The sequence below is a fragment of the Oryctolagus cuniculus genome, chromosome 19 (genome assembly GCF_051225735.1).
Source record: "Oryctolagus cuniculus isolate XC-2025 breed Fujian yellow rabbit chromosome 19, ASM5122573v1, whole genome shotgun sequence".
In the NCBI taxonomy this organism is placed as follows: Eukaryota; Metazoa; Chordata; class Mammalia; order Lagomorpha; family Leporidae; genus Oryctolagus; species Oryctolagus cuniculus.
In genome coordinates, this window is record NC_142885.1 from 66008951 (window position 1) to 66034493 (window position 25543).

At 48.3% G+C, this 25543-nt stretch overlaps 1 protein-coding gene and 1 long non-coding RNA gene across 50 annotated transcripts in view; one reads left to right on the forward strand and one right to left on the reverse strand.

The window, feature by feature from the left end:
- RBFOX1 (RNA binding fox-1 homolog 1) overlaps positions 1 to 25543 on the reverse strand; it is a 1595659-nt gene that overhangs the window by 183246 nt on the left and 1386870 nt on the right. For all 49 annotated transcript variants that reach the window (XR_016225946.1, XR_016225944.1, XR_016225945.1 and 46 more), the window contains one exon: positions 10547 to 10789. Coding sequence is in view for 44 of the 49 variants with exons in the window: in XM_070063963.2 (XP_069920064.1) it covers positions 10547 to 10789 (243 nt within the window). In the remaining 5 variants the exon portion in view is untranslated. The remainder of the gene's footprint in view (positions 1 to 10546; positions 10790 to 25543) is intronic.
- The window catches only part of LOC149120636 (uncharacterized), a 1089735-nt gene that overhangs the window by 24217 nt on the left and 1039975 nt on the right, over positions 1 to 25543 (forward strand). The window lies entirely within an intron of this gene.

Consider the following 25543-nt stretch of genomic DNA (forward strand, 5'->3'; position numbering starts at 1 on the left):
TCACGAGCTTGGGCCATCTCCTCTACTTCTCTACATTCTGATTTTCTGACCCAGGTAAGAAGGGGTTCATCATGGCACCTTTCTGGGTGCCAAGGAGGCTGAGTGAGCTCAGGCCCCAGCTGTAGCACCCAGCAGGCTAGAGGACAGCACGAACTCACTAAATGCTACCTGTTGTTAGCCATAATTACCAACCCACGATAGTTGATTGCCGCTGTTCGCATTCTTCCTTCCAACAGAGGAAGCTTCTGCTCGCCCCTAAGCATGAGGTAGGGTTAGCTCCCTCACAGGAACCAGGAGTGCCCATCGTATGAATTATGTGATTTGTAACACTACAGGGTTTTTTTTAAAAAAGAGGAAAACTGCCCACTTATTTCCCAAATGAGCGAAGACACGTAAGCCTGCAAATGACAATGGTCACGTTAGCCAGAGCTGCTCAGACTAAGAACCATGGCATCCTGGAGAATGAGTTTGCCTTTGTAGCTTTGGTCTCAAGGACACCGAGCTTGCACAGAGGTCGGGTCCTCAAGCCTGGGGACATTCTGGTCTTGATGTCAGAGGGAGGGCTCTTTCTGTGGGTGGAGCCCAGGAGTCAGAGAGCTCATGAGTCTCCGTGGGGTCCCCATACTGCTGGGTGCACCTGCCACACCCACCTGCTTGAGAAGGGCCTGGCAGCTCTCCTGAAGTGTGCAGGACCCTGATTCTGAGCTCCTACAGAGACTGCTCAGTTATGTGAACCATCAAAGCCTATCATTTGGCAATTTGAGAGGCTCCAGGCTCTTCAGGGATACAAAGGTAAAAACACAGACACCGCCCCCCAACCCTAGACACAGTCTGCAGGCCTGGCCGTGGCTGGAGCTGGCAGATGCACACCACACTCCTGAATTCCAACAGCCCCACAGACACAACCACCAGGCTCAGCAGGAGAGAATTAGATGAAACAAAGACTCTTTTCAGAAGTCTGGAAGCCTTTGTGAGAGTAAGGCCCATTAGTGGTGGAAACCTCTGGCTAGAAACCAAAATAGGCTATCAAAGAGAAACAGAGCCACAGACGGCAGTGCCTGGCGTGGGCTCTGTCTACTTAGTGCAGAGATAACCCTGGGTAGGACGGCTTTGGCAACTGCTGCAGGATGAGGGCACACAGGGGAACAGTACAGAGAGGGAGGTCAGGCAAGGAGAATACCCAGGGACAAGCACGGCGCGGCGAAGGTTTTCTTCCAGGATGTCCCTGGTCTGTGCGACTCCGGGAGGTCACTTTCCCTCTCTGAGCCTCAGCATCTTTGGAAACGAAGCCCTCAGATGAGACAGTCAGCTTGGGCTCTAACATCATTTCTGGCCTGTCACACTGAAATGACCAAGCTTTTCCATAAACCTGAAATCCAGTTTCCTCGGAAGAGCTGAAGTTCACAATTTCATTTAAAAAAGTAAAGTTCCATGATTCAAAGGTTATAACCCAGTAACTTCAGAGATACGGATAATGAGAATGAGCTCAACAGGAGAACACAAAGTCCAAATTTTGCTGCTTATTCTTGAAAATAAAAAAATCAAGAGACGTTGGAATAGTTGGTCATCAATCCAGAACGGCAGTGATGGATGGCTTGATGGAGACCACTTCCTTGGGGTGCACCACAAATCCCACACCGTTCTGCAGGATCCCTACCAGAGGGTCACACTGCATCAAGCCTGCAGTTTATTTCTATATTGATGGGGAAGGTTAATTATTTTACCGATGTCTCTTTCATAAATGCATTTCTCTTAAACATACTTGCTTGGACATGAATTTAAAGTTTTAGCTCTTATGTAATCTTTTTTTTTTTTTTTTTTGACAGGCAGAGTGGACAGTGAGAGAAACAGAGAGAAAGGTCTTCCTTTGCCGTTGGTTCACCCTCCAATGGCCACCGCGGCCAGCGCACTGCAGCCGGTGCACCACGCTGATCCGATGGCAGGAGCCAGGTGCTTCTCCTGGTCTCCCATGGGGTGCAGGGCCCAAGCACTTGGGCCATCCTCCACTGCACTCCCTGGCCACAGCAGAGAGCTGGCTTGGAAGAGGGGCAACCGGGACAGAATCCGGCGCCCCGACCGGGACTAGAACCCGGTGTGCCAGCGCCGAAAGGTGGAGGATTAACCTAGTGAGCCGCGGCGCCGGCCTCTTATGTAATCTTTTAAAATCTACACTATGAGAAGATTAGACTGGGTGAATTCCTGGGTTCCATCCCATCTCTTAGATCCCAAAGCTTGCCCTCATTCATTCCTGGATCTTGGTAGCAGAGAATGGCCGACTCCTTTCTGCAGCCTTGAAGTGAGAAAACACTCAGAATTCCTGTGAACTCAATATAAACCCACAGAGGGCATGGACATGCATTAAGACCATCAACTACTTCCTGATGGTTGGCTCATGAGTGACTCCAGTGCTGCCCACAAAATGGATTAACGTCTGCTTCTAAGTTCATTTACAAACACACCAAAGCAACAAAACCGCCTAATGGGGCTATGATCTATGCAAAGGCAATTAGCTTCTTTAACCACTTCCATCACTCCTCTGTATACACTGAGGACAGCCTACTTCATCTTCGTATTATCCAACCATTACCTCAACACCTTAAAATTACACCTTGTGTTAATACTTGCTCAAAGACCAACATCTTAATCAAAGACCAGGACTGCTTGGTCTTCCTGAGGGTGAAGCTGGTGACGGTGAGTCTGAAATGAATAAGCAGAAAGCGCGAAAGGAAGACAAAGTCAGGAGGGAACCTTCCAGATGGCTCTAAGATTTGCAATGGAAGTGTGTCAATGCAAACTCCCTGAAGACGCATTAAATTGAGCCCTCAGAGCATGCCTAAGTGTTCCTCATTTAACAAAAGCAAGACGTCCTTGGACCTTCCAAGCACAGCTTCATCATAGATTTCTCTAATAGATCTCACCTTGCTTGTCCGTGACCTAGACTTAGGTCAGTGAACAGCCTGTACTGCTCACATGGGTGACTGAAAAGGATTTGCCTATAAATTACTAAATATAAGAATTACTTCTAAAACAAGTTTGGAAATGACAGTCTCAGTTTGACTCCCTTGCAGAAAATTTTACCATTTTTTATAATGAACTTATTCTGCTGAAAAAATATGCACCATGACGAACTGGGGATGACGGAGACCACCACCCAGTTTTCTCACGATGGTTTCCGAAATCTCTTAGAATCAGAGCATTTGCTATGCACCTATCACTGTGTTATGCCTTACGCACAACAAGGAAGAAACAGGCTGTGGCACGTGACCACAGTCCCACTCAGTGTCAGCCCTGGAATGGGAACTTGAAGCTCCTATCTGGGGTGCACCTGCTTCTCCTGAGAACACTCGAGAGTACTGATCCAGTGCCATCTTTTTTCTACTCTGCCATGAGAGCCTTCAGTTTTGCCAGCAACCAAGGTGGAAGCCCAGTGCTCACAAAAGGACGTCCTCGACACTCGAAGCTATGCCTGTACCTCTCAGACTGATCTGAAGTTCGGCTCAATCACATCTTTTGTTCCCTGGGACTGGACATTCTTTGGAAAACATGGGCTTTAAAATGGTCACAGAGTCTTGGTGTTGGGTAATGGAGGCCTTTAATCTATTCTGAAAGCCATGGGCCATTTATTGCAAAGCAGAAACAGGAGGCAGAATTATAATGCTCAGGCTTGTGAGAAAACAAGCAACAGTTTCTATTGTCCTTAAATTAAATGTGAATCTTAACAGAACCAGTATTGACAAAACAGCTCAGCCACACTGTCATCGGAAAAGACAATTTTGAAGCGGCTGAAACATGGTATTGGAGTTTGCTCAAGGCACAGGTCTCAAACAAGGGCACACTCTAAGTCAGTAATAGCACACATGCTTGGGTCTGCCAGGGCCCTCCCCAGGGTGAAATGAGTAGCGATTCCTGTGCAAAGAAGTAGTGACCTATTCAGGAAAGAGTCCAGTCCCTGCCTGGGCATGCCTGGGGGAGGCCTTCTGGGCTTCTACTCTGAAGAATTTTGGTTTTGAGTCTGACACGCCTGGTTTGAGGTCTAGCACCTCCTGCTTATTAGTCACAGCTGACCTTCAGTGAGCACCAAGTCCAACACAGAATGAGCTCCCAGACATGAAGAGTGCCAGCGCGAGTGCCTAGATTTCAATTCTATTATTTTGAGAATGGAAAGAGTAAGAAGAGGGTAGAAAGACTGAATTAGGGACAGAAGATAGAGCCACAGAGGTAGAGACAGAGAGAGACAAGCATGCACTTGCATTAAAACAATTTCTGGAAGGAAATTCAAGGCACTGGTGACTGTTTCTGGAAGGGAGAGTAAGCCTTGGGGTAGCTGTGTTAGGAAATTTTAATTTTCATTTTGTCCTGTTTTGCAAGGTTGGATGTTTTTAACCACAAGCCTGAATCGCTTTAACAATAACAGGTAAGAAAAAAGGAATGTATTGTACATCTGTCTCCATAACTTAGCTATTTTATTGGCTTCAAAATCAAAGATGACAAGCAAAGGTTAAGAACAGGATGCCATCCTCAGATCCAATACCTTATCTTCCTAAAGGTGTTAACAAAATATGGAAACACGGGCAGCATTCTAGTTGGAAGCTGTGGAGGCTGAAGAAGATGCTGGCTCCTTAAACGGTCCATCTCCCTGTCCACAGAACCCAGAGCTCATGCAGGAAGCTCTAGGACCTGCATTTTTTTCTCTCCTCAGAGCTCAGAGCGAGTGGAAAGTGCAGGGAGACTTTTAAACAGACTGCAGAGGTGTTAAAAATAGAAGTCAAGTTGCTATTGGAGATACAGGGAGAATTCTCCACTTGCAAATCTCTAATTATAATATGTCAAGAGTAGAATACCTTGTCAGGAGCAGTATCTAACACAATCCAGTATTGGCTCTGTCAGCACAGTGATCCATGATGTGTTTGGAGGTCTACATGAAACAGACATTCAGCAGAAAAATGTCCTGCAGGGACTCATCTCAGCCCCTGGGGACTTGAAGGGGTGACCTGGGAAGTCTTCCTTTTATTCTCCTTAGCTCTGCTTGGGAGCTCTGGGAGCATTCTACTCCACGTTCACAGATTCTGCACTTTGTGCTAAATCACGTGCATATATTAGATGTTCTTGGAGCCTACCAGATGGATGCATGTTTTCCATTACCCAAAACGACTCAGTTTCTCAAAGAATTCATGGCCTCTGCAATGCCCTTACAATGACATTCAGCAAGATGGGTCTGCTTGTCAGAGGGCAGTTAGAACCGTTCCAGGCACGACACATTTCTATGGAGAATGCCTCATGAGTCTTCCCAAGCAGGAACTTTCCTGGCAGATAGAGGGGGCTGAGTGTCCAGGACTGGAGGGGGGGGGGCTGTGAAGTTACAGTCCTCCTCCAGGACATGCAGGTCTGAGAGCGAAGGCAAGGTGCACCTAGTCAACCTCTGCGGAGGTACAGAGAGTCTCAAGCCAGCTTGTCATAGAGCATGTTGTGTTGGTTCAGATCAGGAAAGCACAGCTCAAAAGTAGGTCACGGCCAGCAGAAGCAGCTCCCTGTTTAGCCGAGGACAGCAAAATACATGTCGTAGAAAACAAGATGGCCCCTTCTGATCCCTGCTCTTCCCCACTGTGCGTTCACAACATCGTCCCAACAGCCCACAATGGCTGTGTTTGCCACAGAGTCTCCTCTAACAGGTGCACTTCTCAGTCAGTGCAGGAGACGAAGAAGTTGGGGCCAAACAGCATCGCTGCACATTCCCATCCCCAGTCTCCAGCACCTGCCGGCATTCAAATACTCTAGGAATGGCAGGAGGTGGCTTCCCAGCACAGCGACCCGAATTCCGGCATCCTCGCCTTGTTTCCAAACCCCTTTTGCTCACTCTTTACATAAATGCCAATGACTTTCTCAAGGGAAACACGAAGGCACGGAAGAATGAATTCCTCACATCTTTACTTATGTATCTCTCAGCAACATCACACAATAACTCTCCCTTCTCTCCTATTTCTAAGTCAAAATGTTCCCAAAGGTTCATAGCAACTTTATTTTTAGTGACTGAGAATGGAACATAAACAAAATGCGTATCCATAAGAAAATGAAGAAACAAACTACAGCACACCCTACCGTGGCATAGTACCAATCACTGGAATAGTACACAGTCCTGAAAAGTAGTGAGCTACAGCTGTAGGCAACAATATGGATCCATCTGAAAATAAGGATGATGACTGAAGGATGCCGGGAAAAAAGAGCCCAGGTTTGATTTCCTTAACAAAATTCAAAAAACTGCATACTATGCTACAGTGAAAGGAGATGAGTTGGTTGCCTGGGAATGAGGCAGAAGAGGGGGAAAGGTAAGATAACAAGATAAAAACAAAAAAAGAAAACTCGGGGCTGATGGCTAAGTTCATGCTCTTGAGAGTGCTATTTGTTCGGCACGTATGTATGTTTGTGGACACATAAACACTGCACACCAAATGTGCGCAATTTATTGTATGGCAAGTACAGGCCAATAAAGCTGGGGAAACAAAAGCCTGCTTCCTTCCTCATCAGCTTGCCCTACCTGCACAGCCTTGGTCCTGGTCTCTCTTACTTTCTCAAACACTTCCTCACTTCCTTCCCTGCACCCCTATTCCCTCGCTCTGTTCCTGTTCTCCCCGCAGTCCTTCCTCCGCCGTAGAGGGCCCTTCCACTCTGCTTCCTGGAGTCACCCTAGGTCAAACACCCCACAGACGGCTTTCTCTGACACCACTGCCTTTCACCTGCTCCCTTTTCTATATTCTCATCCCTCCAAGAGTTTGCCAAGTGCACAGCACACGCACCCGACACAGCCCATTCATTCCTCGACTCCTGATCTCCTGGCATCTCTCTGCTGCCCTCCTCCACGTCTTCAGGGATGTCCAAACTGTTAGCTTCAAAAATGTCTCCTTGGGTCACCCCCCCCAGGATTCTACAGCCCCACACCCCCACGCTGAAAGCCCCCTTTATGTCTCATTCAATAGCTCCTCCTATCCCCAAGCCTGCCTCCTGTGCACCCTCCTGTGCTGTTCTGTGCACGTGGCCTTTTCTCTCCTTTCCCTACAGCTGAGGATATACCAGTGTAGGGAAGGCACCCTGTCACTGACCAGGAGGAAACGGCCCTCACTCCTTGCATGGATTTGGGTGTGGAGCCACTGACTCCAAGTGTCACCACCTATGCAGGGAGAGGCCCTGAGTGCCAGGCCTGTGTGGGATGGATCCAAGGGCCTTAGGCTTCATTGTTTGTTTTGAGAAGAGCCTGACTTCACAGGGACACAGCTGGATTACAGAGTGGGCACAGGTGGTGAAGCCCGAGACATACCTCCTTGTGCCTAGGAATAAGCTGGCTTTAAAGTCACTGTCCCTCCAGGACTTTTTGTTGCAAGAGCCAGTGCATTGTTTCATTTTCAACTTCTGTTAACCAGGACACCCTGAAATGCACACACATCTGCCTCTCTGACCCCCATGCTGAGGCAAACCCTCTGGAAGTGTCTCCTGCTACCATGGCCCTAGCATGTGACAGCCTCGCAAAGCCATGCTCCAGAGATGGGCCCACTATTGTAATGAGCGGCGCACACATCCTGTGCTCCCCAATGGACTCACAACATGCTAATTTAACTGTGTCCATCTCTACAGTGCTCTTGTTGCAGGCCAGGATGGATGCAATCCCCAACTGGATTAAGACTTTCTTTAAGCAAAGTCTCACTGACCTTTTCTTTCTAAACTTTACTTTATAATCCCCTTGGTTCGGGCCAGCACTGTGGTGTAGTGGATAAAGCCTCTGCCTGCAGTGCTGGCATCCCATACGGACACCAGTTCGAGTCCAGGCTGCTCCACTTCCGATCCAGCTCTCTGCTATGGCCTGGGAAAGTAGTGGAAGATGGCCCAAGTCCTTGGGCCCCTGCACCCACATGGGAGACACAGAGGAAGCTCCTGGCTCCTGGATTCACACTGGCCCAGCTTCGGCCATTGTGGCCATTTGGGTAGTGAACCAGAGAAAGGAAGGCTTTTCTCTCCCTGCCCACCCAACCCCCCCCCCCCCCACCTCTAACTCCGCCTCTCAAATAAATTTCAAATCTTTGAGCCAGGATAATTCTCCTGGCTCACACGCTGTCCTATGGCTTCCCAGTGCTCCTAACATGGAATTCCAACCTCTCATTGAACACATGAGGCTGAAGGACATATAATTCTTGCTCATTGTTCCTGGTTCACTTTTTCCCATTGTACCCTCAAATCTCCTTCTCCTTGACGTGAACACAAGGGCCTCTTTTCTGAAGGAGCCACACTCTTTCCAACTCGGGGCCTTTGACCTTGACATTCCCTTTGTCTGGGAAGTGTGATCTTCTCACTCCAAGTAGCATCGCCTTATGGACAGAGCATCAGAACACCCACTTTCAAGGAGCTCTCTTGTTCTTTCTGATTTCCCCCTTGCACCTGTCCCATTCTTTCCTCAGAAGCACGAGTCACAATGTCTGGCCACATTCTCCTTACAGAGCCACTTGCCCCACACTCACTGTCTGCCTCTCTAATTTGCAAGACAGAAAGGCTGTGCCTTTTTGGTTCAAACATATCATCTAGCGTGAGTCCTGGCTGCAGTAGATGCTGATCAATATTTGCGAACGAATGAATGAATGAATGAACCATTCATGCACTTAGTGCAGTTCTTAGCACCCATCAAGGTTTGATAAGTAACTTCTTCTTGGACTCCTTGTAGTATGAAAACAACTCAGCCAGGCTCTACGACCAGTGATGATCACCAAGTAACTAGCATAGTAGCAGCACCGCCACAGCAAACACCAGCTATGCCAGCAGACCCAAGTGAGGCACCCATGCCCGAGGTGCAGCAGCAAGACAAAAAGGCAACTGTAGCACTGTTGACAAGAGCTAAAGAGGGGAAACACCCCACCCATCTGGCCAGATGAGTGGACAAGTGAAGCTGGCACATCCACTCAACGGAGTAGGCAACAGGAGGTGAGCTTGAAGCAGCTCTACCTTGTAGGCTCTGTTTCTATCAAATACCCAGAAACTGCAAACTCACAGACAGAGGAAGAGGGTGGTGGCTGACATGGGGGCGGGAGAGACTGGGAGTGGGGGGGACAGGGGGTTTCTTTATGACGCGATGAGAGCAGACAGGAGTGCTACTGGCGTGTTCCAAAGCTGAATTTCATGTTACATGAATATCACCATGAATAATCAACGAGGGGAATCCATAGAAAATGCAGCTATCTACCGATTTCTGAAATCTCCAAAACTAACTTGGAAGTGCATGATGTGCCTGGTAGTAGAGTTAGTCAGTGCTGGCTCAGGACAGGAAAGGTGTGGCTCTCCATACCCACACGCTGCTCCACAAACACAGGAGCAAGCGAAGGGGCAGAATCACCTTGCACCTGCGGAATGCTCTAGAGACCTAGGGTGCCCACGCTTTTCTAAAGAACTCTGAAGAGCGAAGTTTCCCGGGTGTGGTCCCTGTGGGTCCTGTGGCGAGCACAGCTCTTTCAGGTGCTGCACCAGTGAGCACGGCTTTAACCCTTAACTATCTCCGGATGTCTGTGGGGCTGATTCTAGGACCCCACCCATAGCCAAGCCTGCAGGTGCTCCTGTCCCTGATACGCAATGAAGTATCCTCACGTCTGCTTTAAATCACTTCCAAGTTATTCCCAGTATCCCAGCACAATGCAATGCAAAGTCGCTGCACTATTATTTAGGCAGGAAAAGTCCACATAGATGTGCAGATGCGACTTCCTTTCCCAAGTATTTTTCATCCACAGCTGATGGAGGGTGCAGAGTCCAAGGATACCGACTATTTTTTGTGTAGGGCTCTCTCTGATGAATGGCCCACACCACTAGTTCTCATGGACAGTGGTGGTAAAACGTTTCTCTCCTTCGTGTGTTCGTCTTCAACTGTTTGCATGCCATAAAATCCACTTGTTCTGTTGTCTGGAGTCATGAACCACCACCACTGGCGGGGAGGACAACTCCCTCCCGCACCCCAGTGCTCTGGTGCGCCCCTTTGCCGTCCACACCTCTCCCAACCCAGCAGCCCAGCAAGGAAACTGAAGAAATAAGGGCCTCTTGACACAGGTGCATCTCATGCACCCAAATCAGACTCTGGCCGTGTTTGCCCAGCTATGCAAACACACCAACTATCAGTGACCTGTACATCTAACAGAGGCACATTTTATCACTGTAAATTGTTATCTTCACCAGACTGATTAAAAAAAAAATACTCCATTCGGATGGCATTCTGGAAAAGGCAAAACAATAGGAATTGGAAAAAACAAAAACCCAAAATCGAATGCCTTCCTACATAAATGACTGGTTCACGAAAAACGTGCTGATTTACATTAATACTGGCAAAGAGGGCACGCTGACCAGGCCAGCTGTGACGCTGGTGTGCCAAGGTCTGGCCCAGGGGCCGCTGGGCTGCCAGAGGCTCTCGGATCTGGAGGTGCAGCCCCTGGCATTCCGCGTCCCAGGGGCCCCGGAATTCGCACCTGCCCAGTCCCAGGTCCCAGGCAAGCCCACCCCAAGCCCGGCCCCGCAGGAAGCGCCCCCTTACTGTGGCGGTGCCGGAGACGGTCTGCGCGTTGCTCTCCGCGGCGCTCTGCTCCGAGTGCGACTGGGCGGGAGGGTACAGGTTTAACGTGTGCTCGGGGACGGTGGTCTGGCCCGTGTACTCTGGCGCGGGGTGGGGATGAGGGGCCGTGTATTCCGCGGGGATGCCGTTCTGAGGGGGAGCGAACTGGGCCGACGCGTAAGGCTGAGCCATTGTGTCAGGGGCGGCTGCGGCTTCCTGATTACCCTGAAAACCAAACAGGTGGAGAGAGAGGGAGAGAGAACGGTGAGCATGCACCCAGCAGACCCTTTGCCCAAGGCCCACGGGCGCCTGGTCCCGGGTCCTTCCCAGGCGCACGCACAGGACCTGCACCTGAGCCGGACCAATCCCCGGGGATCTTCATCAGCCCCTAGGCAGAAGCAGGAATCAGGGTTCCACCGAGATGGAGGCTCAGAAAGATGAGGTCACGTTTGTTGACGCTGAGGGTTTGTGTCCTACTGGATTGCATCTTTGGTGTTCCCAGGCTTATCTTCCTTATTTCATTTCCATTTTGGAAGTGGTGAGCATGGAGTTGTCTACGGTGACAGCAGAACTTTGATTCGATACTTAAAGTGCCAAGAAAGATTAAACTGAATGTGTGTGTTCTTGAGGGGAAGAGAATTCATCTCGGCATTAGAATTTAATCAGAATTTTATGTGACTTGGCTCACATAATGGATGGGGGAGGGTCCTTTTAACAGCCCCCAAGTCTGGCGGGTGTGTGTGTGTGTGTGACAGGCGTTCCTAGCGCAAAGCCAGGGCCTCATCTGAACAACGATGGCCTAGGCGACATCCCCACGGTGAGATTTCCTGCAAAATTTGGGACTTAGCTCGTAGGTTTATTAGTGTTCCCCCTCCCCTTCTTCCTTTTTTTTTTTTTTTTAAATAAGCAGAGTATTATATAACACTTCAACCTCAGATAGGTAAAACATGCAGCACGATATTACAGTAAAAAAAAAAAAAAAAAAAAAAAAAAAAAACCTCAAACCTAAATTCAAATGCTTCCATTTCAGAAGTTCACACCTCCACCCCCACAACTTCACAACGCAACACACACACACACACACACACACAAAGAGAAGGCATAAGAAACTGTATGTAAGTCCAACATCCAAATCTTGGAAAAAGGGAGATGGTGAGAGAGAAACAGCTTAGTGATGAGGTCCACCCAACAGTTGCTGCTCCCACGGGCTGTGGTCAATTGGATGGGACTTTGGCGCCTGTACGATGATCGTTGGGCCAAAGTGTCAGGACAGCTCGTGCCACCCCAGTAGGCGCCACCAGCCTTTCAGACCCTCTTCCACCCAAGCGTCCTCAAGTCCGGGAAACCAGGATGGCGGAGGATGGAGGGAATGCTCCCAGCAGCGCGCAGAGCTGGCGCAGTTGTTTAGGGAGGACCTTAATTAGCTCGTTAGAGATGGCACTTGAGAAGCACGAAGCTTAGGATAAGTTTAAAATATTTCACAAGTGCAAACATTCCCATCAGGTTCTTTCCTCCTCCAGACTGATCTCTCCAAATGTCTGTGCTATTGGAAGCCCCAGTGCTCAACTCTCTCTCTCTCTCTCTTCCCCCTTAACACCTGGGCAGGTGGAGGGGGGAGGGTCTGCCCCAGGCGGGGGCTGCACTGCCACACAGAAGCAGTGGCCCTGCCCAGTCCTGGGAACCACTGACAACACTGTCATTGCTCCCCAGTCTTGATTTGGGGGGCAGTCCCACTCTTGGCCACAGCCTGGGCTCCAGGTACCCCTAGGTATAGTCATGTGATGCTGAGCTGGCCAAGCAGAATGTCCCACTGCCACAGTTGGGCTCACAGGCATCTACCCAGTGAGCCAGCCCTGTTCATACTGTGGACTTTCCCTACCATTCTGGGGAAGATGTTCTCCTTCCACTGTGACTGGCAGCTGGAAAGATAAAGGGGATGATGAAGAGGACCTGCCTCCAGGTGGAGCCAATGCAGGGAAAACTAGAGCCAGGGAGTGGGGAAGCAGAGAGGCTGCAGCCGTGTCTGCAGGCAGCCTTTGGAGTCTGGAATCCAGGGCACCGGCAGTTACAAAGGTCCCTGTTTTAGTTACAAAAGTCCGTAAATGTCCTATGATGAAGAACTCTACTAAGTTGCCATTAACACAAAAGGATTTGCATTTATTTAAGGCGTGTAACTGGGTGTTTTCACACAGGTAGGCACTGTGGAATGATCACTGTATTCCAACCGATTGTAGTTTCCGCCTGTGTGTGCGCTCATCCTCTTAGCACATCTCAAGTACACGATACAGTATGGTACTCTGTCCCTACACTGTGCCTATATCTTTAGAACTCATTCCCAAATGAAACCATGCACCCTTTGCTTTCTTTAACTTACTTTTTCCTGCTAGTTACAAGCAAACAAGGCCTTGACAGATTGAAAAAAAATTCCTATGCTATTTTATAGCTCAACTAGCATTTTTTTCCAGACTACTCCAGGACTACATCCTTGTGTACAACCATCTACAGTGATGCCACTTCTTTGTGGCTGATGAACAGCCCCAGAAATGATGGGATCTGAGCAGTTATTGGAGACCAGCCATGTTGAGGTTGGTGCAAAATGAGGGAGTCAGAATCTCTCCTGGAATTTGCTTTCTATCCCCAGATCTCTTACTTGAAAACACGCGTGCACGCAGGCTGCCCACTCAGTGGAATTCCGTATCACGAGAAGGCCCACAGGAGCCTCAGGTTTCTATGTTCCACCTGAAAGGCAGCCCCTTTCCATGCCGGTGCTCAGAAGACAGACCCTTGCTGTCCTCTGCAGGTCTGGTGGGTGTTTACATCAGTAATTCTTACATAGGGATGTCAGTCAACATGCCTCGTTTGTAGCTACCAGCATCCAGTGGGGGGGGGGGGGTCAGGGATACTGCTGGACACCCTCAGTGCCCAAGCCAGCCCCTCCCCCAAGATGGGTCTGCCCCCAGAAGTTAACAGGTGCAGGTCTAGAATGCCTGCTTTGCATGCCTTGCACCTCTAATCCCACTTGACTTTGTAGTCCAAGATGCTCCAGCTCAGAACTGGAAGACAACTAAGCAAAGTCCCAGCCACAGGTGGTTCCCAGGGGAGCCAGGGCTTGAACCTAAGCCACTCTGTAATGTGCTCAGGTATCTCTCATCCGGCAAGAGGATCACCTGGTGGGGAGGTTGGCTCCCTCTCTAACACATAAACCATGGGCCCAAGACCTGTTTCTCACCTATTGTTATATTACTCATGTGGGAAAATCAGGGGCTGGGGTACCTGAATCAAAGGTGCTGGCAGTTCTGTTTGCCAACTTAGGTCTGTAACTATTGGCAGGTGCAAGAGTGACAGCCTGGGAAACCTTCGCACCAACTCAGCCTGAGACCTGGCGGCAGGAAGCTCCCGGCTGGCCTAGGGATGGCAAAAGCCAGCTGGGGGCATCCCTGAAGCCAAAGCCAACCACCCACCTCCACCAAGGCTCGTGCCATTCTGGAAAACCCAGCACACTGAGCTCCAGAGACTCAGTCAATGGTGGCCAAGGAGCCTCTGTCAGCATCCAGATACAGAGCCTCTGGATTTCATCCCGTACCTGGATTTCTCAAACAGATGTTGGTGGGACCCCCTATAGTTACTTATTAACACTGACAGCCGTTCCAGAGAGACCCTAATTAATATTCTCAACATTTGCACTTTAGGCTAATTACAGCTAATATTTAATTAAGATCATTGTGCTTCCTATGGAAGGATTTTTCACCTTCAAATAGCTGCAGAGATATCTTTGTTTCCTCCCTGGTGATGTTCCTGGATTCTTGGCCTGGCTGAAATGTAGTTTCTGGAAAAATACAGTAAGGGCACCTTTTCCACTCCAGGTCACGGCAAACCCTGGGCACGTGAACAGTTTCCCAGTGGAAAGCTGAAGCCAACTTCATGTAGGTGACGGTGACAGGCAAAATTACTTGGCACGCTGTGGCTAGACATTCTCTCATTTGCAGAGTGGCCTTCCTTCTTCCACTGCAATGCCAAACCCCCACCTTTCCCTAAATTAGAGGAGTGATCAGAGACTCTGATATTTGCACAGTCAGGGTGCCTGTGGGTGATCCTGGTTGCTGGGGAGGGTCCCTGCTGTGCCAGGTTCTGCACACCATCAGGCAAGTGTTCCAAGAGCTTGTGCAAACTGATCATCTAATTTTGACCTCTGTACTTTCCTGGGCTCCTGCTAAAAACTCCAAAGGGGACAGAGAGAGAGGCCAAGATCTGTTGTTCTCAAACCCACTACTGCTGCAGCAGACCTGACTTGAAGCTCACTATCAAGAACATCTGTTGGGAGGAATGTAAAAGCAACTTCCTTGTTCTCACCCTGCAGAGCCCCCAGTCAGAGCAATGCAACAGCAGCATGACGCCGTGGGGCCCCATCACCATCCAACGTACCCCAAAGGGTAGCTTACCCTCAGTTACCGAGAGCCAAAGGATTATCAAAATGCAACCAACTCTGATTCCTAAAAGCCAAAAAAAGTGTCATTTCCATTTAAATATCTTACTGAAGCATGAAATAGCCAGAGTATTATTGCTACTTTAAGACAAACACTAGTCTGACTGTTAGCACAATGTGGCAACTGTGTTGCAAGCATCCATGCAGAGAGCTACTCCAGACACACAGAGTTCTTCCTTCCCCATGGAATGCCCTGTGCTCTTAATTGTCTCTCAAACATCACCCCGGTCTTCTAGACATTGCCCTGTGTGGTTGAATGAAGTCGTTTTAGGAAAGTAATAGGAGAACAAAGGGTGGCAGACAAGCAGACTTTGCAAAAAATATTTTGGCGTAACATTTAATGCAAACCAGATTCCAACTGGGAAATCGTCTCTGTGTGGCAGAGCAGGACACAGCTCTCTTGTTTTCACTGGAAATGCCTGACCATCCCTGGGAAGGGAAAGTAGGAAAGCGCCTGCTTGGAGCTGCCACAGGCAGCTTTGCATCCTGAAGGGCCTCCGTACCTGTGTGTGTGTGGTTTCCCCAGCGACGGAGTCAAACTTCTCGAGCATCCTCTGCCCCCTCCCACTCTGCTTCTGGAATTTGTTTATCCGTAGTTCATTTCCTATCTTGAAGATCTTTCTGGTCTACACACAGCCCCGATAATGAAGAAATGCACAGGGACTGTCAGGACCTAATAAGACAGCTGACTGCACCTGTCCACACAGCCCGGGACCACAACGACTCCTGCCTTGGGGCCCCCTTCCCCCTTCCCCCTGCACCCCAGCACCATGGCCTTGCTGGAGGAAGCAATTCATTTCTGGTGGTGGCCTGCAGTTTCCAGTCTTGCTGATGGTTTGTTTTACTTGAGTCTCTTCTACTTCTCTGGCAAGAAATCACGCATATTCAGAGAATGCCTCTTGTGCAGAACTGAAATGAGCTAAACGGCATCATGCCCCAGGGGCATTGAAACAAAGAAGACAAATGCAAAACGACACCATTAACCTGCTGGTTCTAAGACCAGCTCAGTTCCACACGCTAAGCAGGAAGCCCCCAGCCCAACGCCCAACACACACACACACACACACACACGCACGCACACACTCACTCACTCCTCCCTGCACCTCCTCTTCTTTCTCCTGGAAGGAACCAGGGAGCAAACTATATACCACAACAAGCACAAACTTAATGCGAGTCAAGGCTTCCACCTAATGCAAACCACAATTTCGAGTGAAAAATGAAATGAAAAAATAAAAATACCTGCTGCACCATCCTGCTTCCTTTCTCCTCCATAAACTTAGCAGCTGTTCTAGTCCCACACCACAAAGCATCTGCCCAAAGCAAGCCTCAATTATGAGCGAGGGTGTGCGCACGGTGCACCGTGTGGATGAGCGGGGCGTTGGAGGAGGGGGAGTGGAGGCTGCCTGGCTGACCTCCCCCTCAACATCTGACTGCTCCCAAAACCAACCCCAGATGGGACTCTTTCTGCAAGGGAGGCCCGGCCATCAATCACAGCTGGCTCCTCCTCTGGCTCCTGCTCTGTTTCCGAGTGCACCACAGAGCAGATGATTATATAGAGGAGGAAGGAGGGGAAAAAACACACAGGCTCGACTACATTAATAGCTGTTTAAAAAACATTAGAAATGCTATTCTATGCATCGCCCGGAGCTGGAATTTTTCATTACTAAACTAAATATATGGTATGCAAAGTTATAAAAATCCACCAGGGAGCTTGCTACTATCTTATTTTTAAGAGGGGAGGGGCAACATTCAGGGGTAGCCAGGGAAGTGATGGACAAGGGATGCTGAAAGCTGAGAGGAGGGAGGGGGAGAGAGATGGTGAAAGATTATTAAAAACAACAACAACAACAAAAATGTCGTGAGACTATTGGAGATGGATTCCTAATAAAGCTGTGTGGTTAATTATAAGTTGATTGGAAGAGACCGGAGCTGACGATGACTTGGACGGTTTGAGACCCAGCGCCTGGGCAGGCCAGCTGTGTGATCTCACGCACACTGTCACAATGCTCAGGCTCCAGTGTTGGCTTCTGTTTAATGGGGACAGTGATGAGTGACTCCATGGTGTTATTGTGGGGATCAAATTAAAAAATCAGATTACAACCAAAGAAACACACACGGGGCCTGGCTCTCAGTGTGCAGGAGGCAAGCGATTCATTCATTCACATTCAAGGAATCAGGAAGTGAAATCCAAAACCCTATCCGTCCCTGTGGACCCCACAGTCAAGCGTAGCAGGTTGCAAGCTTTTGAGAATAGCAGCCCCTGATAAGCACGCGCCCCAGTGGGGATCCGTGTTACAAAGGCAAAACACAGGGGTCGCACTTTCTTCTTTTCTTGAACTTGTGTCTCAGCCTCGCTCATTTTTTCCTTCTATCGCAATGAGCGAAAATAAAACCTCATACCAAAAATTCCCCCGTGAAACCAGGCATGCTTCCATGCCCAACACAGCCTCTTTATTTAATGCTACAAAAGCTTTGGTTCTTTCTTCATCACTCAAACCCCAACAAACCAGAGTGAAATGTCAAAACAATTTCAGTTTTTATTTGGTTGTGTCTTTCTTGCTTATCAAGGGACACATTTCACGGGTCCCATTCCCCCATCCTATGGATGTTGATACTCAGTGCTGTGAAAAGACAGTTCTTGCTGGACTGGGGGAAATGACTAAACTTGTAATCAAACTGTACAACAGATGAGGGTGGAAGAGGCTCCCTGAGGAATTCAACCCTCCTGCGACTCTACTTCAAATAGCCCCTGAGGGATCTTTTTTTTTTTTCTCTTAAATTTCCAGATATAGGAGCCAGTGTGGCGGTACACTGGGTGAAGCCACTGCTGTGACACCAGCATTGCATATCAGGAGATTCAGGAAGAATCCCACTCACCCTGCTTTGGATCCGGCTCCCTGCTAATGCACCTGGGGAGGCAGCAGAAGACGGTCCAAGTGCTTAGGCCCCTGCGCCCATGTGGGAGACCTGGATGGAGTTCCTGGCTCAGCCCCTGCCATTGTAGCCATTTGGGGAGTAAACCAATGACTGGAATGGGCCCCCACCCTCTCTCTGTCTTCCCATCCTCCTTCCTCTGCCAGTCTCCTTATCAAATAAAAAAAATAAGTAAATAACTCTTAAAAAGAAATCCAGATCCAATGTAGAGGATTGGCTAGAAAGTCTGAGGTAGGAGAATTTATGCCACTGTGTACCTACCTACCACTCCAACCACACCAGGGGATGTGGCCCACACAGCAGGGGTCAGGGCGCACACAGCAGCCCCTCCCGGCTCCTCAAAGTGAGGTGCCAACTCCCCCTGCACAGCATCTCCACAGAGGACCAGAGGTCCTTCCTCGTCAGCTCTGGCTCAGCCCAGGGGGACGAAGCCACACTCAGGGGCCCTAAGCTCCTTGACCACTGCAAAGTCAAACTTATGTCCTGCAACCTGGGAAAGGGGGGCAAGACCAAGACAGACGTCTCTGGGGACAGCACTAGTGTTCTAGGGAGTAGCAGAGACAGCACCAAACCCGAACAAGCAGCAGCAGCAACAAAACAACCCAAGGAGTTTCAGGTGGGAATAGTCTGAGAGAGGCCATCAGACGTGGGTCCTTTAAGCACAGAGGAGTGACTTGGATATTGTTATAAAAAGAAATACAGAAAGAAACCCAACACCAGGGCTTGCCACCTCACCTACTGCCTTAGACTCTTAAGGGTGGGATTCAGGCCAGGACACTGATGTGCAATCCTGGGGAAATGTAGGTATAACCCCTTGAGCTGTAACATCCGTGTGTGTGTGTATGTAGGGGTAATCGACCAGCATACTTTACATTTAAAAAAAAAAAAAAACTGCACCACATGGGAAAAGGACAAACTAGGAAGAGTTGGGATTGCTTCATGAAGCCATTATGTGGACGAAGTGGATAGCAATGTAAAGTCTTGTATGGATGGTGGTAAAAAATAACTAACACTGAAAGCACCAGACTGGATAATTTCCAGCGTTTCTCACTAACTACCCTTGTTAGTGTGACACCTATGGGATCAGAAGTGGACATTCAGAAGCCAGGAATGTAGAACCATTGGCAAGCCAGTCAACCTCCACAATCCTCACTTCGCTTATTCTTAACATATAAGTAGTAATGTGTAATTTTCTTCCCAACATAGCCCTCACGATGCCTCAGGGAGAAAATCTGCAAGAACGTGTGTCACAAGTCAGAAGCACTCAAGTCCCAGTGTGGACGCAAGTGGTCCCCCTTCCCGTCCAGTGAAGCTGCCCTCTGAAAACCACAGGAGAGAGGCTTGTGAGACCCGCACCTGCTGCGGGTCAGGGACTCAATTCCTCACAACTGCCCCATGAAGAATTTCTCCATGGATGGGAACTAGCAAATTCATAAGTGGAAGAACTAGAATGTCAACCTCATCTGTTCTTATTAAAGACGTGCTTATTAAAGACTGACTGAATCCATAGAAGGGTGAAGATGGAGGTAGTGGTGATGATGGCAATAGTGATTGCGACGATGCTGATGATGGTGGTGGTGACGATGATGATGGTGCTAGTGATAGTGGTGATGACGATAAAGACAATGATGATGTCAATGAGGATGGTTGTGATAATGGTAAGCAACCTTGGTTTTGCTTTTAAAAATTTTTAACTAATAGTCATTTTTATTTGAAATGTAAACACAGCAAGAGAGAGAGAGAGAGAGAGAGAGAGAAAGAGAGAGAGAAAGAGAGAGAGAGAGAGAGAGAGAGAGAGAGAGATCTTGCATCTACTGGTTTCCTTCCAAATGCTCACAAGAGCTTGGGCTGGGCCAGGCCAAAACCAAGAGCCAGGAAATCACCGGCTCCCATCAGGGTGGCAGGGACCCATGTAATGGTGCCATCACCCACTGCCTTCCAGGGTGCAGAAAGTTTTTCCGAGCAACGACTGTGTGCTGATTATCATGGCCAGCAATGAGGGTACAAGATTCAGCTACACAGCATTGCCTGCTCGACCCCATTTCAACAAGAACTCCTCCTGGTGCCTACAGTCATCCTACCTTCCCAGGAAGAGACAGTCACTTAACTAGTGAGTGCTGGTGCTCAAATCTGCCCGACTCCTATACTCATGTTCTCAAACAGTTGGAGATGGATTCTGGTCTGACCTTATTTAGATCAACAAACTTAGCTTCCCCAACTATGTCAGTTCATAGAAAAGCATCTCTTGAATAAGAAGCTCTGAAGTTGCTCTGAATCCACAATTCACAAAAATAAACAAACAGCAGGGACAACCATAATCCATGCCACCGATTCCTGTGGAAGCAATTTATTTCATTTCAGGTCCCCAGCCGTGCAGAGAGGACTGAAGCCATCTCGCCTTGGCTGACAAACACCAGCCCCAGGAATACAAACCGAGGGGGCGGCTGGCTTGCAAAGACGAGGTGTCATGTTTGCACAATGTTCCATCCTGGTTTTCCATTTGGAGTTACAGAAGGCTATGAAGAGGTTGTTTTTCTCAACTCTTTGAAAGTTAGTGACAACCAAAAATTTATGGTTCTGGGTACAAATCAAGGACCTAGATATGTTGCTTCTGATGTGTGATTTCCAAAAAGAAATGTACGTGTCTTTTAAAAAATCAGCAGACTCTGGAGAAAACGAAGTCCCCAGCGACAGCACCAGGTACTTGAGAAGACGGATTTGCTTCTTTGGTTCATACTCATGCATCTGGAGCACAGAGGGGTTCTATGTGGTTCCTCAAAAACTTTGTCAAAGTTTGACCTTATACACCCAGGCTGATGTCTGTCTCTAAATGGACTGCAGACTCCATGGTTACAGAGACCTCTTCTGTTTTTTTTTCCATCACCATTGACTCAGGCATCTCAGCTTCTGATGGACACAGACACAGATGCACACACACTCATACACACACATAAGCATTCAAAACATTTTACTGAAGGAAAAATGAAATACAAGCTAGATCCTTCACCTCTGCTAGTAATGAGACATGCTCTGACTCATTCAGTTCCATTTAAAAAACATTTAGGAGATGGGGGGGGAGGGAGGGAAGGATGGAGGGAGAAGGATAGAGAGAAAGAGAGAAGAGAGAGAGAGAAACTCCCGTATACTGTTTCACTCCTCAACTGTCTGCAACAAACAGGGTTGGGCCAGGTCAAAGCTGAGATCTGGGAACTCAACCCAAATACCCCACATGGGAGGTGGGAGTTGAAACACTGAGCCATTATCTGGTGCCTCCCATGGGTGTGCACCAGCAGGAAGCTACAAACAGGATCAGAGCCAGGACCCAATCTCTGGCCCCTGATGTGGGATACGGGCATGCAACGCGGCATCTTAACCATGAGGTCAAATGCACAAACCTCTCATACAGCTCCTCAGAGCACTGAAAACAAGGTCAAAGCCATCATCAGTTTCCCTGCTTTGTCGAAAACATTCTCCTTAGTGGAATATCCCCGCACGGCACTGCTGTTTCTTGTTGGAAAGTCATGCAGCATAGGGCTTTGCCTGCGTGCGAGAGAAATAACTGCAAATGCTTTATCATTGCCTATTATTAATAGAAAGTAACAGCAAGAGCAGCTGCTATTCATTAAGTACCTCCTATGTATCAGACAATGTTAGTCACTTCATATATATTACCTAACTTCATCTCCCCAGGAGCGCCTATATTAATAAACTTATTTTTAGCACACCCAATTCACAGATAAGGATGCTGTGTTCCGAAAGTTTCTAAACAGCAGATCTCAACCCCAAATTCAGGTCTTTCTCCAAAGCTGAGGTCTTCCCCATTCCTTAAGATTGACCTCTTTGTGGGATAAATGACGGATGGTATTTCTAAGACTTACAGTGGAACAATTCAACTATAAAACGTTTTTGAGATATTCTGAGAGATGCTTGAACTGTCTTAGGCAAAAGTGGCTGCTATCAAAAAGGCACGGACTGTCATCCCAACATCCAGAACCCAGATGGGTTAATAACACCAGTAGTGATGGAACACTCTGGAACATGACTGGAAACTATGATGTCATCAGAGTGGCTCCCACCATTTGCTTGTCACTGCCCTAAATGCTTTCCAAATGCAACTCCCTTGGTGCAACCCACAGTCCCACGATGTGGGCACAAACCTTATCATCATTTTACAGATGAGAGACTTCGAGAGGCTAAGCAAATTATCTGAAGTCACTGCAAGGGTGAGTGCTAGGATTTGTCCCAATCCAATTCTGATTCCAAAGCCTAAGCTTATGACCCCTATTATTTATAACCTTTCACTTTCAAATTATAGGTTCACAGAAAATTGCACAAAATGTAGGGGAAAGCCTTGTGTCCCCCTTCAACCTCCCCTTCCCCCCACGGCCACCTCCTGCCTAACAGTGATATGCTGGCAGAAACCACGAATGGACATCGTGTGACCACTCCTCTCCACTGCTATGAACATAACGAGAGCCAGGCAGACCCAGTTCGGCTGTCGTGAGTGTCCTGCTGCCAACTCCATCACATCAGTGCCACTGCCATCATCCCTGAGTGACAGCTGGAGCTACCCACCATGCTCACAACTACAGTTGTGTGAACAAAAGGGCAGACGAAGAAGTGGAAAATCAACCCATGAAAATCGGCATCGGCCAAAACTGTTTCCATAAGGTAAGGATCGGACAAATGCATCTTAATGACAATTCAGGAATGATCCGGCACCTCCTTGATACGGGGGAGCCTCAGTGCTGAGCAGACTTTCCCAATCCATCTCCTTGGACCAGCCCACCCTGTTCTTAAAAAAGAGAGGGGAAGTTCTCATTACAACCACCAGGAGAACATCAGTGTCAGGTTCAGATTCAAGATGAATTTCAGTGACTTACATCATTGCCAATACTGCTACAGTTGGGCAAACACACACAAGATAAAAGACGGATTCCATGTCCCTAAGTAACTTGCCTACCATTACTCTATAGACACGATTTAGCATCATGATATACTGTTATTTATTCTACCACAGCTATCTAGAAGACTCTCTCTGCTCTTTTTTATTTTTATTTATTTATTTATTTATTTTTGGACAGGCAGAGTGGACAGTGAGAGAGAGAGAGAGAAAGGTCTTCCTTTGCCATTGGTTCACCCTCCAATGGCCACCGCGGCCGGCGCACCACGCTGATCTGAAGCCAGGAGCCAGGTGCTTCTCCTGGTCTCCCATGCAGGTGCAGGGCTTAAGGACTTGGGCCATCCTCCACTGCACTCCCTGGCCACAGCAGAGAGCTGGCCTGGAAGAGGGGCAACCGGGACAGAACCCGGCACCCCGACCGGGACTAGAACCCAGTGTGCCGGCGCTGCAAGGCGGAGGATTAGCCTAGTGAGCCGCGGTGCCGGCTTTTGTCTGCTCTTAAGGTGGGAAGTTGACAGACTGAGTGTGAAGTAACTTTTGTTGTAAGAAGAAGCGAGTGGCACAGAGAGCCAGCAGGCCACAGCATCCCAGTCAGAGCATCACCGAGGGTCCCTGGCTAGACTTGGAACGCCGGGGACATTAACTCTCACTGCTGGAAAGGAAAGCATATTTTGTACTGGGGTGGTGTTACAGGTAAATATTCTAGCAGAGGGACAAGTCAGCATTCCACATAGTAATCAGCACAGGTGAGTGGGTACATTTAGAATCACTCCATCTCATGTGACATCAGAAAGCCTCACACCCTTCACAGAAGTGTGCAATCCATCACCAGTCATCAACACAGCATCTTGTTTTTTTTTTAGCTTCTTCCCAACATTAGATAACTACACCTAGCCCCGAAGCCCATGACTGTGACGAGCCATTACACAGTTAAGACTCCACAAACAGGGCTGGCGTGGTGGCACAGTGAGTTAAGCTGCTGCTTATGACTGGTATCTATGTTGGAGTGCCTGTTCAGGTCCCGGCTACACCACTTCTGATCCACCACTCTGCTAATAATGTGCCCGGGAAAGCAGCAGGGGATGGCCCACATACTCGGGCTCCTGACACACACCAGGGAGACTCAGATGCTGAGTTCCAGGCTTCTGGCTTCAGCTTGGCCCAGTCCCAGCTTTGACAGCCATTTGGGGAGGAAAGCAGCGGACGGAAGATCTCTTTCGCTCTCTGTCTCTCCCTCTTTCTGTCAATCTGCCTTTCAAATAGATAAAAGTTTATTTTTTAAATGACAACATATCTGCAACCATCACATGGCTTATGATACATTTATAAAAATCAAACATTTAAATGCGGTTTTCATTCAATTTTTTTTCACATGAAAATCGTAGATTTCTCATAAGACTATAAGCTCCTTAAGGACCGGTTCTTGCCTTATGCATCTTTAACATTTTCCTCCTTTTCTCCTGCGTTTCATAATCAGGGGTTTGACGTGATAAATATCAGTTGGCTTGCATTCACCTCACTTGTAGAAAGATGTCTAATCTGGTTATGGCAACAGGCAAAGATGATAAAATATGACCTTGTCTTTCATTGTGTGTTGCATAAGTTTTAGCCTCTAATAGTTTGCCGACTGGAAAAAAAAAAAGCTGTCATAAAATGAATTATAGTTGGACTTGAAAGAAATGAAATTAGGAGAGACTGCCAGAAAGCAAGGGCAATGGACTATTCAAATGGGCAAGAACATGATATTCATGCAGTACTGAGCACCCGTTGGATGGCAGCTACTCTGCCAGGCTCGGGGGCTACGGCGGCAAAAGAGACAGACACTGCCCAGGTTCCTGCAGGGCTGCAGGCTGGCAGCAGTCTCAGGATAGGCCAGGGATTTCCAGCAGAGTGGGACAGGCGCTCTGAGAGGAGACATAGAAGAATCTAGAAGGTTTGTTCAGAAAGGGTTTTCAGCAGAACCGAGAGTTGAATGGTGAGCAGGAATTGGTTAAGGGTAAGATATCGGTGGGCATAACACTATGTAGGAAGGCCTAGTAAGGTGGGAGAAAACGCCCCACCCCCCAAAGAGGCAGAATTCATGAAAACATGAGAAAGCAAGTAAGCAAAGAGGATGTTCCCAGGCTCACAGGACCTACAAAGTATACGGCTGACTAGAGACGAGGTGATTACAAAGCTCCTGAGGGCAGGCCCCCAGCTCCGTCTTCAAGAACACCATATTGTCAGCCTATCAGAACAGGCACACCGAGTGCATGGCCAAACACATTCGGTTTCAGTTTCAAAGTCAATGCAATAAAGACACATGCTAGAGCGAAGCTGGTCAAGGGAAAAGAGGGGACAGACAACAAGAGAGAAGGAGTTGATAGTTTAAGTGATATCCATGGCATTACCTTCCTATGTGAAGTGACTCAGGTGCTTGAAATAGAAGAACCAGAAGAAGCAGGGGGTCAGGGGGCAGGGAGACACCATATGCTCTGTCAGAGTAGCTCGGCCAGGGACAGAATGTAAAGGTTACTTGGGAGTATTTGTGCATCTTTTTGAGTCTCCCATGCAATGCTGGGAAGTGGGTAGGATGGGTTTAACAGAGTTCAGAAGCTGAAGCCCAGGTAACTCAACAATGTCTCAAGTTCAGACAGTTAATAACTTTTGTAGCTGGATT